We start from the raw sequence: 14,601 nt of genomic DNA, 5'->3' as shown, positions 1-14,601 counted from the left end.
GCAAGGCTTCTCTTATAATTCCCAGGCTCCTTTCTAAATTTTAGGATCTTGCCTCAGACATTTACTAGCTGTGTTATCCTGAGGAAGTCACTTAACCCTGTTTGCCTCAGTTTCTTCATCTATAAAATGAGCTGGAAAAAGAAATTGCAAACTACTCTAGTATGTTTGTCAAGAAAACCCTAAAAGGGCTGTATCACTAATGCGATATCCACAGTGTCTACAGTGGCTATGAATATACCAGCACAGTTCTGAATCACAAAATATCACAAAAAATCACATGGAAGACAGAACCAAAACATTTATTCAAACACCAGAAATTCAAACACCAGAAAACCAAATCCATCATAGTAACAAAGCAATCTACACACAGTAACAGTGCAGGGGGCACCACCATCCCCAAGCCTTCTCCCTTAGGCTTCCTACAAACCAGCTCCCTTAAAAAAAATCACAAACAAGCTATCCCACTCACGCTAGTTGCTCTCTGCTTTCTTTTTCCCAGTTCTGACTGCTCTGACACACCTCCTGCTCCACCTGTTCAACTAACTCCTCCCACCACAGGTTCCTTTTGACTTAGACTTCCATGTGATCCAGGTAGGTCACGTGGACCTATTAATGGGTGGGAAACATCTTCCCATTTAAATTACCACTACAAGGGGTAATGAGTAAAACCCCACTGAAACAACAACAGCCTACATTGCTAAAAATATCATAGTGATTTGCTGTTGAATTTTCAGGATAATGCATATTGGCAATAATCAACAGACAGAAATAGACACTACATGAGACTAAGTCAGTTAATATATATAGACTATGTATATTTGTAATGCTAATGAGAGTTAAAGATCTTCCCTGCTCATTATTGGGCCTGTCCATTAAGGGAAGCTTTGATTAGGGGAGATTTTGTTGTTGTTGTTGGAAGGCCCACACCTTTTGTTAATTTCTAAAGAGGCACTGGTTCTCAAGGATTGTGATGTCTTCTGGTTCTAAAAAGTGTATATATACTCTGAGAAGAGGTTTTGTTTTAGGGGCTTACTCATTGGAAGTATTTGGCCAGATAAGACTCTGGGAAGCTGCTAAGGAGCCCCCCAGTTTGAAAACCCAGATGTTGGTACTTTTCTCTCTGGTAACTAAGTATGTATGGTCAGACAATTGGATCTGTCTATTGATCTGTGATATATGTATTGCTTACAGTCAAACAGTTGGAAGTCATGTCTGTTGATCTTTGTTTCTCTGTTTGTATTTTCTCTGAGGTTCAGAGTGCTGACTTCTTCCCCTGAACTAAGTGAATGTTATATGTGCTTGATTAAAGTGACTGTTGACCCCTCAAAAGTTGCTTTCTTTTTAGAAAAGCAGATCTAAGAACCTGTACAGTAGGACCTCCTGTGTATGTCGAGATTCTGGCTGATACAATATTGTACTCAGGGAATAAACCTATTTCCCAAAGATTATATTGTGTATTTTCCCAAATGCATTTCAAGAGTCTTGCCATCAGCCACAATCTAAAATAACCAAACTCTCCACAGAACTCAATGTCCTAGAACAACTGTTTTGGATTTATCTATATTGATTCCTGGATTAAATATTTCATTGCATCCAATTGATGTAGATATAGGTTATGGATTAAGAATACCAACCAAAATACAGTCATATAATGGGTCTTTAGGTCAGGTATTATACTTAAGTAATAATGTAACAAACATATCTTGGTTCCTTCTACATATCCCGATGTATGTGAATATAAATATCTGTGCACAGGTGTGTACATACATGTGCATGCACACACACACACACACAGATAGGGATAGAGATTGGACTTGTGATTTAACTCTTGTAGGGAGATTCTAGTTAGGAATTTCCTCTACCAATGCAGATCAGCCCCTCTCTAACTTAGAGTCTTAGAAAAGCTGCTGAGAGCTCTGAGAGGTTACCTGAGTTACTCAGGATCAAAGTCTGTACCTGACAGAGTCAAGACTCAAACTCGGATCCTGCTGGCTCCAAGTACAGCTCTCCATCCACTGCACCACACTGCCTCTCTCTATATATACTCTATTTGTGAGTGTGTCTGTGTGAATATAATACATTTTAATACAACAGTCATTTCCCAACATAATAACTCACTAGGCCATATTTTAAATATAAAAGTATAAGCAAAACCAGTTCCATCTGATGTCACATGTCCCCATCTACATTCAATTTCCTACCTGTCTAACAAAGAAGAGGAACATGAGCTTCATCATCTGTTCTCAGGGGCCAAGACTGGTTATTATAATAATCAGAATTTCTGTGACCTTCAAGCCTTGTTTTTATTCATATTATTGTAACTATGGTCTGCATAAATCTTATTCTAAAGACCACTTTTATCTTTGTCTACGTATAATATATCTCTGTGTTTATGTATCTGTATATGTGTGTATATGTATGTATAGTGCTCCAGTTTTTTGTTACCTCTTAAAATATATTCAACACATTAATATATTAAATGTAACCAAAAATCTATCAAGATGACCATCAATTAATATGAAAAGATATCCACTATACTAATAATTAATGTATGGTATGCATCTGTTTATGTGTGTATTTTTTCAAATGGAAGCAAAACTTAGAGATAAGTGAGTGTCTGTAGATCAGGTTTCTTTAAGCCTTTCACCACATTACTTATGTTTCCAGGCTGTTTCCACATTCCTCTGGCCACATCACCCCTCTTCCTAGCCTTTCATGCAAGTATGTGACATCTTGCTGAATGGAACATTCAATCTCCTGCCTCCCCATCTTTTCCCCAGCCATCAACCCATGCACGCAATGGTCTCCTTCCTTCCTTGCTGAAGCCACCTCTTTCAAGAGACTTTTCCAGTTCCCCCATTTGCTAGGACCCCATTCCTGCCCCTTCTCAAATACATTTGTATTTATTTTGTATACATCTAGTTTTACTTATTTGTGAATATTATCCATTCCCCCTTATTTTTATATTTGTACTTTCAGCACTGAATACAGAGACAGGAACAAGCAAATGCTTAATTAATGCTTCCTGAAGGGGTGATGTTTTTGCAAACCATAAAAGATTCCAAAAACTCAAAATCGATGGAACCATGCCTCCTGCAAAAGACACTCCAGAGAGAGAGGAAATACTCTGGGCAGGCCAACTGGTGCTCTGGTACATATTCTTTAGAATATCTGCAGATAGTTGAAGGAACTTTAGTCCTTCTACCCACAAATTCTCACAGGGTTAACTGATAATCCATTGCAGAGCCAACTTTTTTGAGGTATTTTCCACTAATTCTTTGGAACTTGGGAGTATCTTGGACACTTTCCAAGTACGTGGCTACCCGCTTTGTCACCACACCTGGGTACACTGAGCTAAAACTTTTAGCGGCTCATTTGGCTGAACTTCGGAGGGATTGAGGAGAAACAAATTAGGGGAAAAATAAATATTTATGAACTAAATAAATATTCAAGAAGTGACAGAGGGAGACAAAAGAAAATGCACCAATTCTCTTACAGGTTTGTGGTTTGGTTTTTCCTGTTTTGTTTTCCCCTTCACCTGGGATTTAGGAATCTGGGACTTAGGCACTCCCTTAAAGGAGTGGGACATGAGTGGAACAAGGGGAGAGAGAATCTGGAAAGTTACTTATTCACCCTCAACCAGCAGTCGGAGGGAGGGCGGTGTGGGGGAGGGTGTGAAGCAGTGGGAGGAGCTGGGCCAAAGTTTGAACTTTATAAGGAGCGTCTGCCCAAACTTGCAGCTGCAGCATCTCTGCTCGCTGTCCCGCCCCCCAGCCTCCTTCTCTGGCTTGCATCCCCACACCAGCCCGTGCTCAGGATCTCGAACTTGTTGCCCTTTCCCAAAGCCGAGTCATATCTTCCCGCAGCCGAGTGGCCGTGGTGACCGGGAGTAACAAGGGGATCGGCTTCGCCATCGTGCGCGATCTGTGCAAGAAATTCCCCGGGGACGTGATTCTCACCGCCAGGAACCCGACCCTGGGCCAGGAGGCTGTAAACAAGCTGAAGCAGGAGGGACTGAACCCTCTTTTCCACCAGCTGGACATCACTGACCTGCAGAGCATTCGCACCCTGCGGGAATTTCTCAAGGAGCGGTACGGGGGTGTGGATGTGCTGGTCAACAACGCTGGAATAGCCTTCAAAGGTGGGAACGTGGAAAGTCACTGAAAGTGATTTTGTTTATTGTAAAATATTGTAAAATACAGAACGCCTCACTCCAGGCAAAAAGTCTGTGAGGTGAGTGACCTTAGAATACAGGGCTTGTAATAGCCAAATAGCATTCTGCTGTCCTTCAGTTGTATCCGACACTTCGTGATCGCGTAGACCAGGCTGCCCAAGAGACTTTCTCGTCCAAAATCCTGCAGTGGTTTGCCATTTCTTGGAGAGCCAGTGGATTAAGGCAAACAGAGGTGAAGTGACTTGCCGAAGGTCACACAGCTAGCGAGTGTTTGGGACCAAATTTGAGCTTAGGTGTTCCTAATTACAGGACGCGCTCTCTATCCACAGATCCATCCATTTGACCCTACCTGGTGAAAGTTCTATTATTTTGCTTGTATCTCCTTTTGACTTACTGGTGTAGGTGTTAAAGCCTTGTAGGAAAGTGTTGGCATCTGAACTGCAGCAGTTTGTTTCCCCAGCGGGTAGCTAGGTGGTGCAGTGGATAGAGCACCAGTGCAGGAGTCAGGAGGACCTGAGTTCAAATCTCATCTCAAACACTTGACACTCACTAGCTGTGTGACCTTGGGCAAGTCACTTAACCCCAATTGCCTCATCCTGGGTCATCTCCAGTCATCCTGATGACTATCTGGTCACTGGATTCAGATGACTCTGGAGAAGAAGTGAGGCTGGTGACCTGCACACCCCTCCCTCACTCAAAACAAAGTCAAGTGCAAGTCATGTCTTTAGTTCTCTGATGGCATAGTCTTCTTTGGCAATGAAGGACCAACACACACATATCCCCAGTGGTGTCATTTGGACATAGTTTCTTCAGCAAATGCTGTTTGAACTCAAGTTGTTGAATAGTTGTACTTGACAAAGCATCTTGATGTAACTGTCAGGTTTTTTGAATTTCAGGAGGTGTCGTATGCCCTGGAGGTTTCTGGTTAGATAACATTACTGAATGCTTCTGAGTAGGTCTCCTTAAACTTATGCTTTCTCTGAGATGTTTAAACATCTACCAAGACTTTCAAACTTGCTTTTGTAATGCACCAACCACTTTGGGCATTTTAGTGAATTTTCCATTTTTCTTTCAACTCTAAGCGGTCCAGTGGATAGAGCACAGGACCTGGACTCAGAAAGATTCAGTTTCAGTTATAGTTACAGACACTCTTCTACCTGTTTGATCTTGGGTAAATCATTTAACCTCTGGTTGCCTCAGGCTGCTTAACTGTAATATGGGTATAATAAAAACACCTATTTCAAAGGGTTATTGTGAGTTTCAAATGAGATAATATTTGTAAGATATCTGTCACATAGTAGGAGCTATATAAATTCTTATCTCTCCCCCTTCTCCTTTTAAAACTATGTGAATTTCTTTGCTAGAAACATTGTTTGATTGCCGTTTAACTTACTCTTCATGTTCCTCTTGTTTTCCCCTTCTCCTCCTTTCTTTTTAGCAGTTGATACCATGACTTTTCCTATTCAAGCTGAAGTGACATTGCAAATCAACTTTTTTTGGCACCAAAGCTGTATCTGCAAAATTATTGCCTGCGATTAAACCCCAAGGTAAATACAAGATTTGGAATAAAAAGTGTTAGCCTTCTTTATGCCAGGAGAAAAAATCTAGAATTATCAAATGTTTAGGACTAAATGAAATATCTGAGTTCTGACTCCAATTCTAACAATCTCTGTTCTTGGAGGCATTATTCTGACAATTGCAAAGAAGAAGAAATTAGATTTGATAATCTCTTATTCTGCTCCTATCTACGTTTTCTAATACTTATGTCCCACTCTTTTAGTTCAGGAACATTGGGAAATGTTTCACTACATTAAATAAGTCAGATCTAGTATGACTTAGCAAAAAAAGGTGGGGGAGGAGGAGAATTAAAATACCTGCGTGTCAAGACTCCTCCCCCAAAAGAACATAGAGAATTCAGGTGCTTTCCCCCTATAGAAACTTAAAAAATTATTTATTCCAAAAGGAAACAAATTTAACTTGAAGGTACAGGTTGGGATGTCTCCAACACCTTCAGAGGAAACTTATTTTTGAATGAGATCTCCTGGTTGGTTAATGAAACTCTAACCATTTGTCCTATCACCAGAGTCTTAAATACGTCACTTCTTTTTACGTAGTAAATTGGGGGAAAGCCTGCTTCAAGTCCTTAGATTACCAGGAAGAAAGAGAATATTTGTCTTTAATGTTACATTCCGCATCAGAAGAGCCCACTCACATTTCATGTAATTGGCACATACTTTAGGTAAAGTAAGTATTTGGAAAAAGAGCATTTTTTTTAAAGTGTGTAATAGAAAAAAAAAATCTTGATCTTTAGAATAAGGCAACTATTGAAGTACAATGTAAATATTTAAGGTAGCTGGCCTCCATTCAGATGAGATGAAAGTTTCTGGCAAAATCTGGGGACCTCCATCCACTACCAAACAAATGGGGAGGACCCGAGTAAGAGTAATGGGAGGGAGGGCCAGGGTGTTTCTTTGAGGGAAGTTCTGAAATATTTGGATCACAAATCCAGTTGACACCAATTGATAGTGGACATGTGACCTCATCCATTTTGGTATGACTTCCAGCATTATAGATTGGGATTCATTTATGCCTTTTCATTTGGTGTGTTTCTTGTTGGTTATAGTATTTTAAAAAATTGAATGTCTTTATTTTCTTCCTGTAATACAGAGAATAACTTAAAAAAAAAAAAAACAGACTTCACGGCAATTACCAAAATACTACATTGACCTAGTTCAATTCTAATCCAAATTCCATGGGACTACTTTGGCATTACAACACCTCCACAAATTGGTTCAGAGGCTAGATTATTCTGCCCATAGAGAATCCCAGTTAAACCATGGAAAGGCAATTGTGAAAGTTGCATGATTTGGCTAGGATTTTCTACAGCGAAAATAACCTAACCTCTGAACTACCAGTTCTTCCAAGTGGAGCTTCAGTGTCTGCTACTGGGAAGCACCCAGGTATCAGGAAATGACTTTACAAGCAATCTCTTTCTGGGGAATACCTTCCCTGCTCAGTGTCACCTACTTATTCCTAGGCATGCAACAGTTATGAATCAAGAAGATAGTTTTTGCTTATTGCCATTTCAAAGATATATGCAAATGTATCTGAATAGAGTTAAGGACAGTGAGGAATCTGGATGGATTTCATGATTTTATAATCAGTTTGGAAATTTCAGAAGAGTACTTAATTAAACATTGATCAAATATTGATAGGCAGGTTCAATTCTTCCATACAGTAATTCCATCCATGTTCACATACACAAATTTAGCACTGTACCTGGCAAATAGAAAGCATTTTATATTTTTTTTTCATTCATTTCATTTATTATTCCTTTGCAAAATGATTTTTAGATGTGTGGACAAACAAACTATAGTTTCTCATCCTACTGAAATAAAAAGTTGCATCCTCAGTTGTTAAAAATGTACACACATGGGCAGAGCCAACATGGCAAAGGAGAAGGACAGTCCTGTAAAACTCTCCTTTATAGCCCATAAAATACCTGTAAAAAATGACTAAATAAATTCTAGAGCAGCAGGAGCCACAAAACAAAATAGTGAAAGAGATTTCCAGCCCAAAACAGCCTTGAAGGCCAACAGGAAAGGTCTATCCCACCAGGCACAGAGCAGAGTCCGTCTCAGCCTTGGCTGCATTGTGAGGCAGGGACAGGACTGGAGTAGGCCTCAGGGGGTGGAATCTCTGGGAGCAGCTGAAGTTCCCAGATTACTCAAACCACAAATGCCAAAGACTGCTTCAAAGGTCAGTGAGAAAGCTCCTTCACCTGGGTGAGAAGGGAAACTGGTATGGCCCTGCCAGCAACAGCCACTGTAACAGAAGCATTCATTTTTTGAGCCCTCCACTTAAAGACCCTGGGGAAATTGAGCAGCTGATCTGGATCCCAGCCCTGAATGGCAGCCTTGGGGTGAGGAGGAGTGGAGGAGGTGGAGGTGGAGCTGGAGACAGTTGTGGAGAGGGAATTCTACTCACAGATCCTGGGCAGAAAAGTTTTTAGCTGCTCCCAGACCAGTGCACAGGTCAGGAGAGAAGTGAACTCCTCTCCTTTGATTGTGCCATCTTGGAGGAACTGAGAAGTTACAGGTCCCTAGAGTATATCTTCCTCTTGACAAAGGATTCAAAAATCAAGTAACTGGCATGGAAAATGCCCCAAAAAAGAGGAAAAAAAAACAAGACTATAGAAGGTTCCTTTCTTGGCAAAAAGAAAGCTATCCTTTTGGATGAAGAAGAACAAAGTATGCCGTCAGAGAAAAACATAAAATTCAAGGCTTCTGCATCCAAAGCCTCCAAAATAAATATGCAGTGATCTCAGGCCATGAAAGAGCTCAAAAAGGATTTTGAAAATCAAGTAAGAGAGGTGGAGAAAAAAATTGGGAAGAGAAATGAGAGCAATGCAAGAAAATCATGAAAAGCGAGTCAACAGCTTGCTAAAGGAAACCCCAAAAAATGCTGAAGAAAATAACACCCTTAAAAATAGACTAACTCAAATGGCAAAAGAAGTCCAAAAAGTCCATGAGGAGAAGAATGCTTTAAAAAGCAGAATTAACCAAATGGAAAAGGAGGTTCAAAAGCTCACTGAAGAAAATAGTTCTTTCAAAATTAGAATGGAATAGATGGAAGCTAATGGCATTATGAGAAACCAAGAAATCACAAAACAATACCAAAAGAATGAAAAAATAGAAGACAATGTGAAATATCTCATTGGAAAAACAACTGACCTGGAAAATAGATCCAGGAGAGATAATTTAAAAATTATGGGTCTACGTGAAAGCCATGATCAAAAAAAGAGCCTAGACATCATCTTTCATGAAATTGTCAAGGAAAATAGCCCTGATAGTCTAGAACCAGAGGGTAAAATAAATATTGAAAGAACACCAATCACCTCCAGAAAGAGATTCTAAAAGAAAATCTCCTAGGAATATTGTGGCCAGATTTCAGAGTTCCCAGGTCAAGGAGAAAATATTACAAGCAACTAGAAAGAAACAATGTGAGTATTGTGGAAATACAATCAGGATCTAGCAGGTTCTACATTAAGAGATCAAAGGGCATGGGATATGATATTCCAGAAGTCAGAGGAATTAGGATTAAAACCAAGAAAAAACTACCCAGCAAAACTGAGTATAATACTTCAGGGGAAAATATGGTCATTCAATGAAATGGAGGACTTTCAAGCATTCTTGATGAAAAGACCAGAACTGAATAGAAAATTTGACTTTCAAACACAAAAGTCAAGAGAAGCATGAAAAGGTAAACAGGAAAGAGAAATCTTAAGGAACTTACTAAAGTTGAACTGTTTCCATTCTTACGTAGAAAGATAATATTTCTAACTCTTGAAACTTTTCTCAGTACTTGAGTAGTTGGAGGGATTGTACACACATATATTTAGACAGAAGGCACAGGATGAGTTGAATAGGAAGGGATAATATCTAAAAAAAATAAAATTAAGGCTTGAAAGAGGAATATATAGGGAGGAGAAAGGGAGAAATGGAATGGGGCAAATTATCTCTCGTAAAACAGACAAGAAAAGCTTTTTCAAAGGAGGGGGAAAGAGGGGAAATGAGAAGGAAAAAGTGAAGCTTACTTTCATCGCATTTGGCTTAATGAGGGAATAACATGCACATTCAATCTGGTATGAAAATCTATCTTACACTACAGGAAAGTAGGGAAGAAGTGAGGTAGGAGGGTGATAGAAGGGAGGGTAAATGCGAGGAGGGAGTAATTAGAAGTAAACACTTTTGGGGAGGGACAAGGTCAAAAGAGAGAATAGAATAAATGGGGGGCAGAATAGTATGGAGAGAAATATAGTTAGTCTTACACAACATGACTATTATGGAAGTCTTTTGCAAAGTTACACATATATAGCCTATATTGAATTGCTTGCCTTCTCAGTGGGTATAGGGAGGGAGGGAGGAAGGGAGAGAAGTTGGAACTCAGTTTTAGCAATGAATGTTGATAACTGTTTTTGCATGCAACTGGGAAATAAGAAATACAGGCAAAGAAATCTCTCTTGCCCTACAGGAAAAGAGAGAAGATGGGGATAAGGGAAGGGAGGGGTGTGATAGAAGGGAGGGTAGATTGGGAGAAGGGATAATCAGAATGCTCAGTGGTTTAGGGTGGGGGAGGGGATAAATAAGGAGAAAATTTGGAACTCAAAATTTTGTGGAAATAAATGCTGAAAACTAAAAATAAATAATTAAACATTAAAAAATAAAATTTTGAATTCAATTTAAAAAATTTACACTCACCTCACAATGTCATGAAAATTAATGAAAATATAAACTTTGAATTGTTTCAAAGAATGGTTTGTAAGAACAATATGACAAAGGATGTCTCCATCTGTTTTATTGCAGGTAGAAAGTGGTGAATGTCTCTAGCTCGATGAGTGTACATTATCTCAAAAACTGCAGCCCAGAACTACAGCAAAAGTTTAGGATTGACACTGTTACAGAGGAAGAGTTGGGGGGGCTCATGAACAAGTTTGTGGAAGATACAAAGAAGGGAGTGCATGAGAAGGAAGGTTGGCCTAACACTGCTTATGGAGTATCCAAAATTGGAATTACTGTCTTGTCAAGAATCCATGCCAGGCAACTGAATGAGCAGAGGAAAGGGGATAATGTTCTTCTGAATGCCTGCTGCCCAGGATGGGTGAGAACTGGCATGGCAGGACCCAAGGCTTCCAAAAGCATAGTGGAAGGAGCTGAAACCCCAGTTTATTTGGCTCTTTTACTCTGAAAGAATTAGAAGCTCTGATCAACATAATGACAAACCACAATGCCAGAGGACTAAGGATGAAATATAATACCCACTTCCAATAGAGAGGTAAAGGACTCAGAGTGAAGAATGAGGCATATAATAAGATGGGATTTCAATATACTGCTTTCTGAGTTACACAAAGCTAAAAAGAAAAAAAAATGAGTTAGGGTCCTGAATAGGATTTCCAAAAATTAGCTTTAATGGAATAGTAAGAAATATACCTATTTCAAGTGGGAATAGTACCTTCACCAATATTGTCCGTGTAATAGGGCATAAAGCCCTCATGAATGCAAAAAAAGGGAGAAATATTAAACACCTTTGAATGACCATAATACAATAAAAATTATATTAAAAAAGGAAAACTGAAGGAAGAATTAAAAATTAATGGTAGAGAGGTAGCAGAGAAGTAGGAAAAAGGAAAGTCCAGGCTCCTCACCACAATTCCACAAAGATTTATAGAACACTTCAGACCAGTATTTTCTTTAAAAGTCAAGCAGGCCGTTTTGTCAGTCCAGGTCAATGGGGGGAGATAGACTGAGAGTTCAGGGAACAATGGGAACAAGCTCCGATTTATGAATATAAGAAGGTGTAATGAGTAAACAAGTGTGAGGTTCACAAAAAAAAAAATGAATGATTTTCAATACATAAAATTAAAACGTATATGTACAGTCAAAACCAACTCATCTAAAATTAAAAGAGAAGGAAATAACTGGGAAAAATCCTGGCAGCAAATTTCTCTGATAAAGTTTTCCTTTCTTAGGTATGTAAAGAATTGATTCAAATTCTGAACAAGTCCTTCCTAAGTTAATAAAGGGTTAAAGAGTGTGAATGGTCAGCTTTCAAAGGGAAAAAAAAATCAAAACTATCTAGAAAGACATGAAAATAATGCTCCAAATCACTAGAAATTACTTCAAAGACACTCCGAGAGTCTATGACCATATACTAAAGCATAAAAAGCTCATGAATGAAAAAAGCAGAAAGATTGAATACATTTGTAAATGTATTCATTTCACAATACAATAAAAACTCTACCCAATAAAGAAATGTTAAAAGGAAAAAGTGGGTTTTCAATCAAGATTTTTCAGTGATTCAAGTGATTCTAATTCGGTTCTCTTAGCTTTAGTGCTTCCACCCATGGCTCTTAATTCTGCCAGGTGCAGAGAAATAAAATCATTCACAAGATAGGATTTCAAATACCTGGAAACCAGGTAGTATATCTTCCCTAAGGATTCACTTTTCCTTGCAGGCTAACCACACAAAGTTTCTTCAACCAGTGTTTGTATGGCATGATCTCAATTTTTTTCAGCACCCTGGTAACCCCTTCTGGATTCTGCCAACATGATTCCTAAAATGTGGCATCCATAATCTAACACAATATTCCAGATGCCTAATCAGGGAAAAACAATATGGCATCAATATGTACCTCATTTTGGATGCTCTCTTTCTCTTAATGAAGCTTAAGTTTATAGGCAACTTTATAAAATTGTAAATTACAGAGCAGGAGATGATTTGTAATGGAGGCAGTTTCTTCAAGAGAAACATACCAATAAAATCACAGGTTTTGTTTTTTAAAAAATGTGTATTCACTTTTTTTAGCTGTCAAATCACAATGCTGACATGTTTAGCTTGCATTCCAAGCTCTCTTTTTATTAATGACATTTTAACTGTTTCATTCAGAAGTGAGTGGACATTGAAAAACACATAACTATAAACAATGTACAGTATAGATAATATTTCCATTTACAGCACTTTTTAAAAAATATTTAATTCAATATCTCTTTTAAAGTTGTCTTACTTGTATTTTTTTTCCCTACTTTCTTCAGTTATATTCTCTCTCTCTCTCTCTCTCTCTTTTTTTTTTTTTTAAAGACACTGTTTTTTCCTATCCCACCCAGGCTGGAAGCATAGCAGTGATTGATAGGCATGATGCCACTGCTTATTGCGAGAGAAACTGCCTTTGGGAATTACGTCTTCCTATTTGTTAGGTCTAGAGATGGTTTGAACCTTAAGAATTATTTGTAGCAAGACAGCTACCCTCAATCTTGGTTCTCAGGATCTGTCTACACCATGCATACATCCAAGTTTCCTTTCAATTTCAACCTGTACATCCAATTGGTGTCAAGGTAATTACTTTAGTGCAATTGAGGGAGAACTCCCTTATCCTTGAACCTCCCTGAAGTGATAACAAAGAGCTCCTTATAGGAGGTGATGCTTGAAGTGACCCCTGAAGCCATCATCATGGGTGTGTATATGTATGTGTTTACACTTATATATGTAGAGCACTACTACTGACTCCCTCCCCCAACACAAACATACATATCCTGATACCACCATCACTACCCATCACTCACTGCTGGAATGAAATACACTCTAGTAATTGGCATAAAAGGCATAAAAAGAGGAGAGGACAAACAGAAGTTTGTCTAGATGCTGGAATATAATAGAACAAGGGAGTAGCATGGGATAAGAAATCAGGTAGATGTCAGCTTGCAGAAGGACTCTGAATGCCATTGTTTTATACTTTACTTGCTAGGCAATGGGAAGTCAGTGAAGGGTTTTGAATAGAGAAGTAACTATCCCATCAGAGATTTACCAAGATAGCTCTGGCAGAGGTATGAAGGATATAAGGAAGAGGGATGAACTGACACATTTGGGAGCTCTGCCCAAATATTGCCCCAGGAAAAATCCTGAAATAGTGGAGTGTAAGTGCAAGCAAAGTGGGGTTTTTGTTGTTTTCTTTTTGGTGTTCAGTTTCTCAGGCTCAGGTTAAATTGTAAACATCTGAAGGATTAATCTCCTTTGAACCCTGATAATTCACAACTGTGCTGAGTCACAGTTTTCATACCTTCTGGCTCTGAGTCAATCAGGGATCAAATTTTTGTTATATATTATGGCAAACTGGCATTTTGCTTTGGGGGCTCGATCATGAGAAGGACCATTTGATTCCCTAGATGGGGACTCTTCAGTAGCTATTTGTGAAGAGACCTCCAACTACTCAGATAACTACTCAGACGTTAGTGATCTCCCAGTCTGGTGGTGTATGTAGGTGGTTGTATTACTTTATTCAGGCAGTTGGAGCCCTGTTTGTTGAATTTCTGTGCTAATTTCTCTGTTTTTATTTTCCATACTCACTTCTTTCTACTTATCTGTAATTAAAATAAGGTTGTTGACCTTTTAAAAGTTGTCTTTCCTTTAGAAAAGAAGATCAAAAAATCTGAGCTAGAAGCCCAACCTGTGTGCTAGCATGGTTGCTGCTACAGAGAGCCAGCAGAAAGACCAGTAGGGCAGTCTTTTAGCTTGGGAGGCTGGGGGAATTAATGGGAAAGGCCCCTTTTGCTATTGCTGAAGAGGACCAGTACAGAATGGGTGTCCCACCAAGTCAGCAGCAAGCCCCACCTCAGCAGACCAGTGGGAGATCCTGAGCCCCAAAGTAAAGGAGCAGGAAAGTACCAACACCAAGCACACACGACCTCCAGGCCAGTACCAGGTAAACTACCAGACCACAAGACATCCAACTGCCAGCACCTGAAGCCCCAGCACAGAAAACTAGTAACAAGTCCCCTAGCCCTGATCACAAGAAGTCTGGGACAGTGTCCCCTGGGACCTAGAAGCAGAGATCAAATTTAAAAGCCAGGAAAAAAAAGGCACACATCAAGAGC

The 14,601-nt window shown here is 39.2% G+C and overlaps 1 protein-coding gene across 1 annotated transcript; it reads left to right on the top strand.

Annotated features, from left to right (window-relative positions):
- The first annotated feature begins 3,078 nt into the window (after window positions 1–3,078).
- Window positions 3,079–12,518, top strand: LOC140508010 (carbonyl reductase [NADPH] 1-like). Its single transcript, XM_072615773.1, has 4 exons — window positions 3,079–3,151; window positions 3,719–4,141; window positions 5,616–5,721; window positions 10,540–12,518. Exons 1-3 carry the CDS (start codon window positions 3,079–3,081, stop codon window positions 5,711–5,713), a joined length of 594 nt encoding a protein of 197 aa, XP_072471874.1. The 3' UTR covers window positions 5,714–5,721; window positions 10,540–12,518.
- The last annotated feature ends 2,083 nt before the right edge of the window (window positions 12,519–14,601 follow it).

Source organism: Notamacropus eugenii, chromosome 5 (genome assembly GCF_028372415.1).
Source record: "Notamacropus eugenii isolate mMacEug1 chromosome 5, mMacEug1.pri_v2, whole genome shotgun sequence".
Lineage (NCBI taxonomy): Eukaryota > Metazoa > Chordata > Mammalia > Diprotodontia > Macropodidae > Notamacropus > Notamacropus eugenii.
Note: the sequence above shows the minus strand (reverse complement) of the source record. Positions and strands in the feature narration are given on the sequence as shown.

Excerpts from the sequence above, each read along its gene's own strand:
- LOC140508010 (XM_072615773.1), top strand. The coding sequence starts at position 3,079 with ATGGAACCATGCCTCCTGCAAAAGACACTCCAGAGAGAGAGGAAATAC. Across the intron at positions 3,152-3,718 it reads GCAGGCCAACTGGTGCTCTG|GAGCGTCTGCCCAAACTTGC; the intron begins GTACATATTCTT and ends GAACTTTATAAG. Across the intron at positions 4,142-5,615 it reads CGCTGGAATAGCCTTCAAAG|TTGATACCATGACTTTTCCT; the intron begins GTGGGAACGTGG and ends TCTTTTTAGCAG.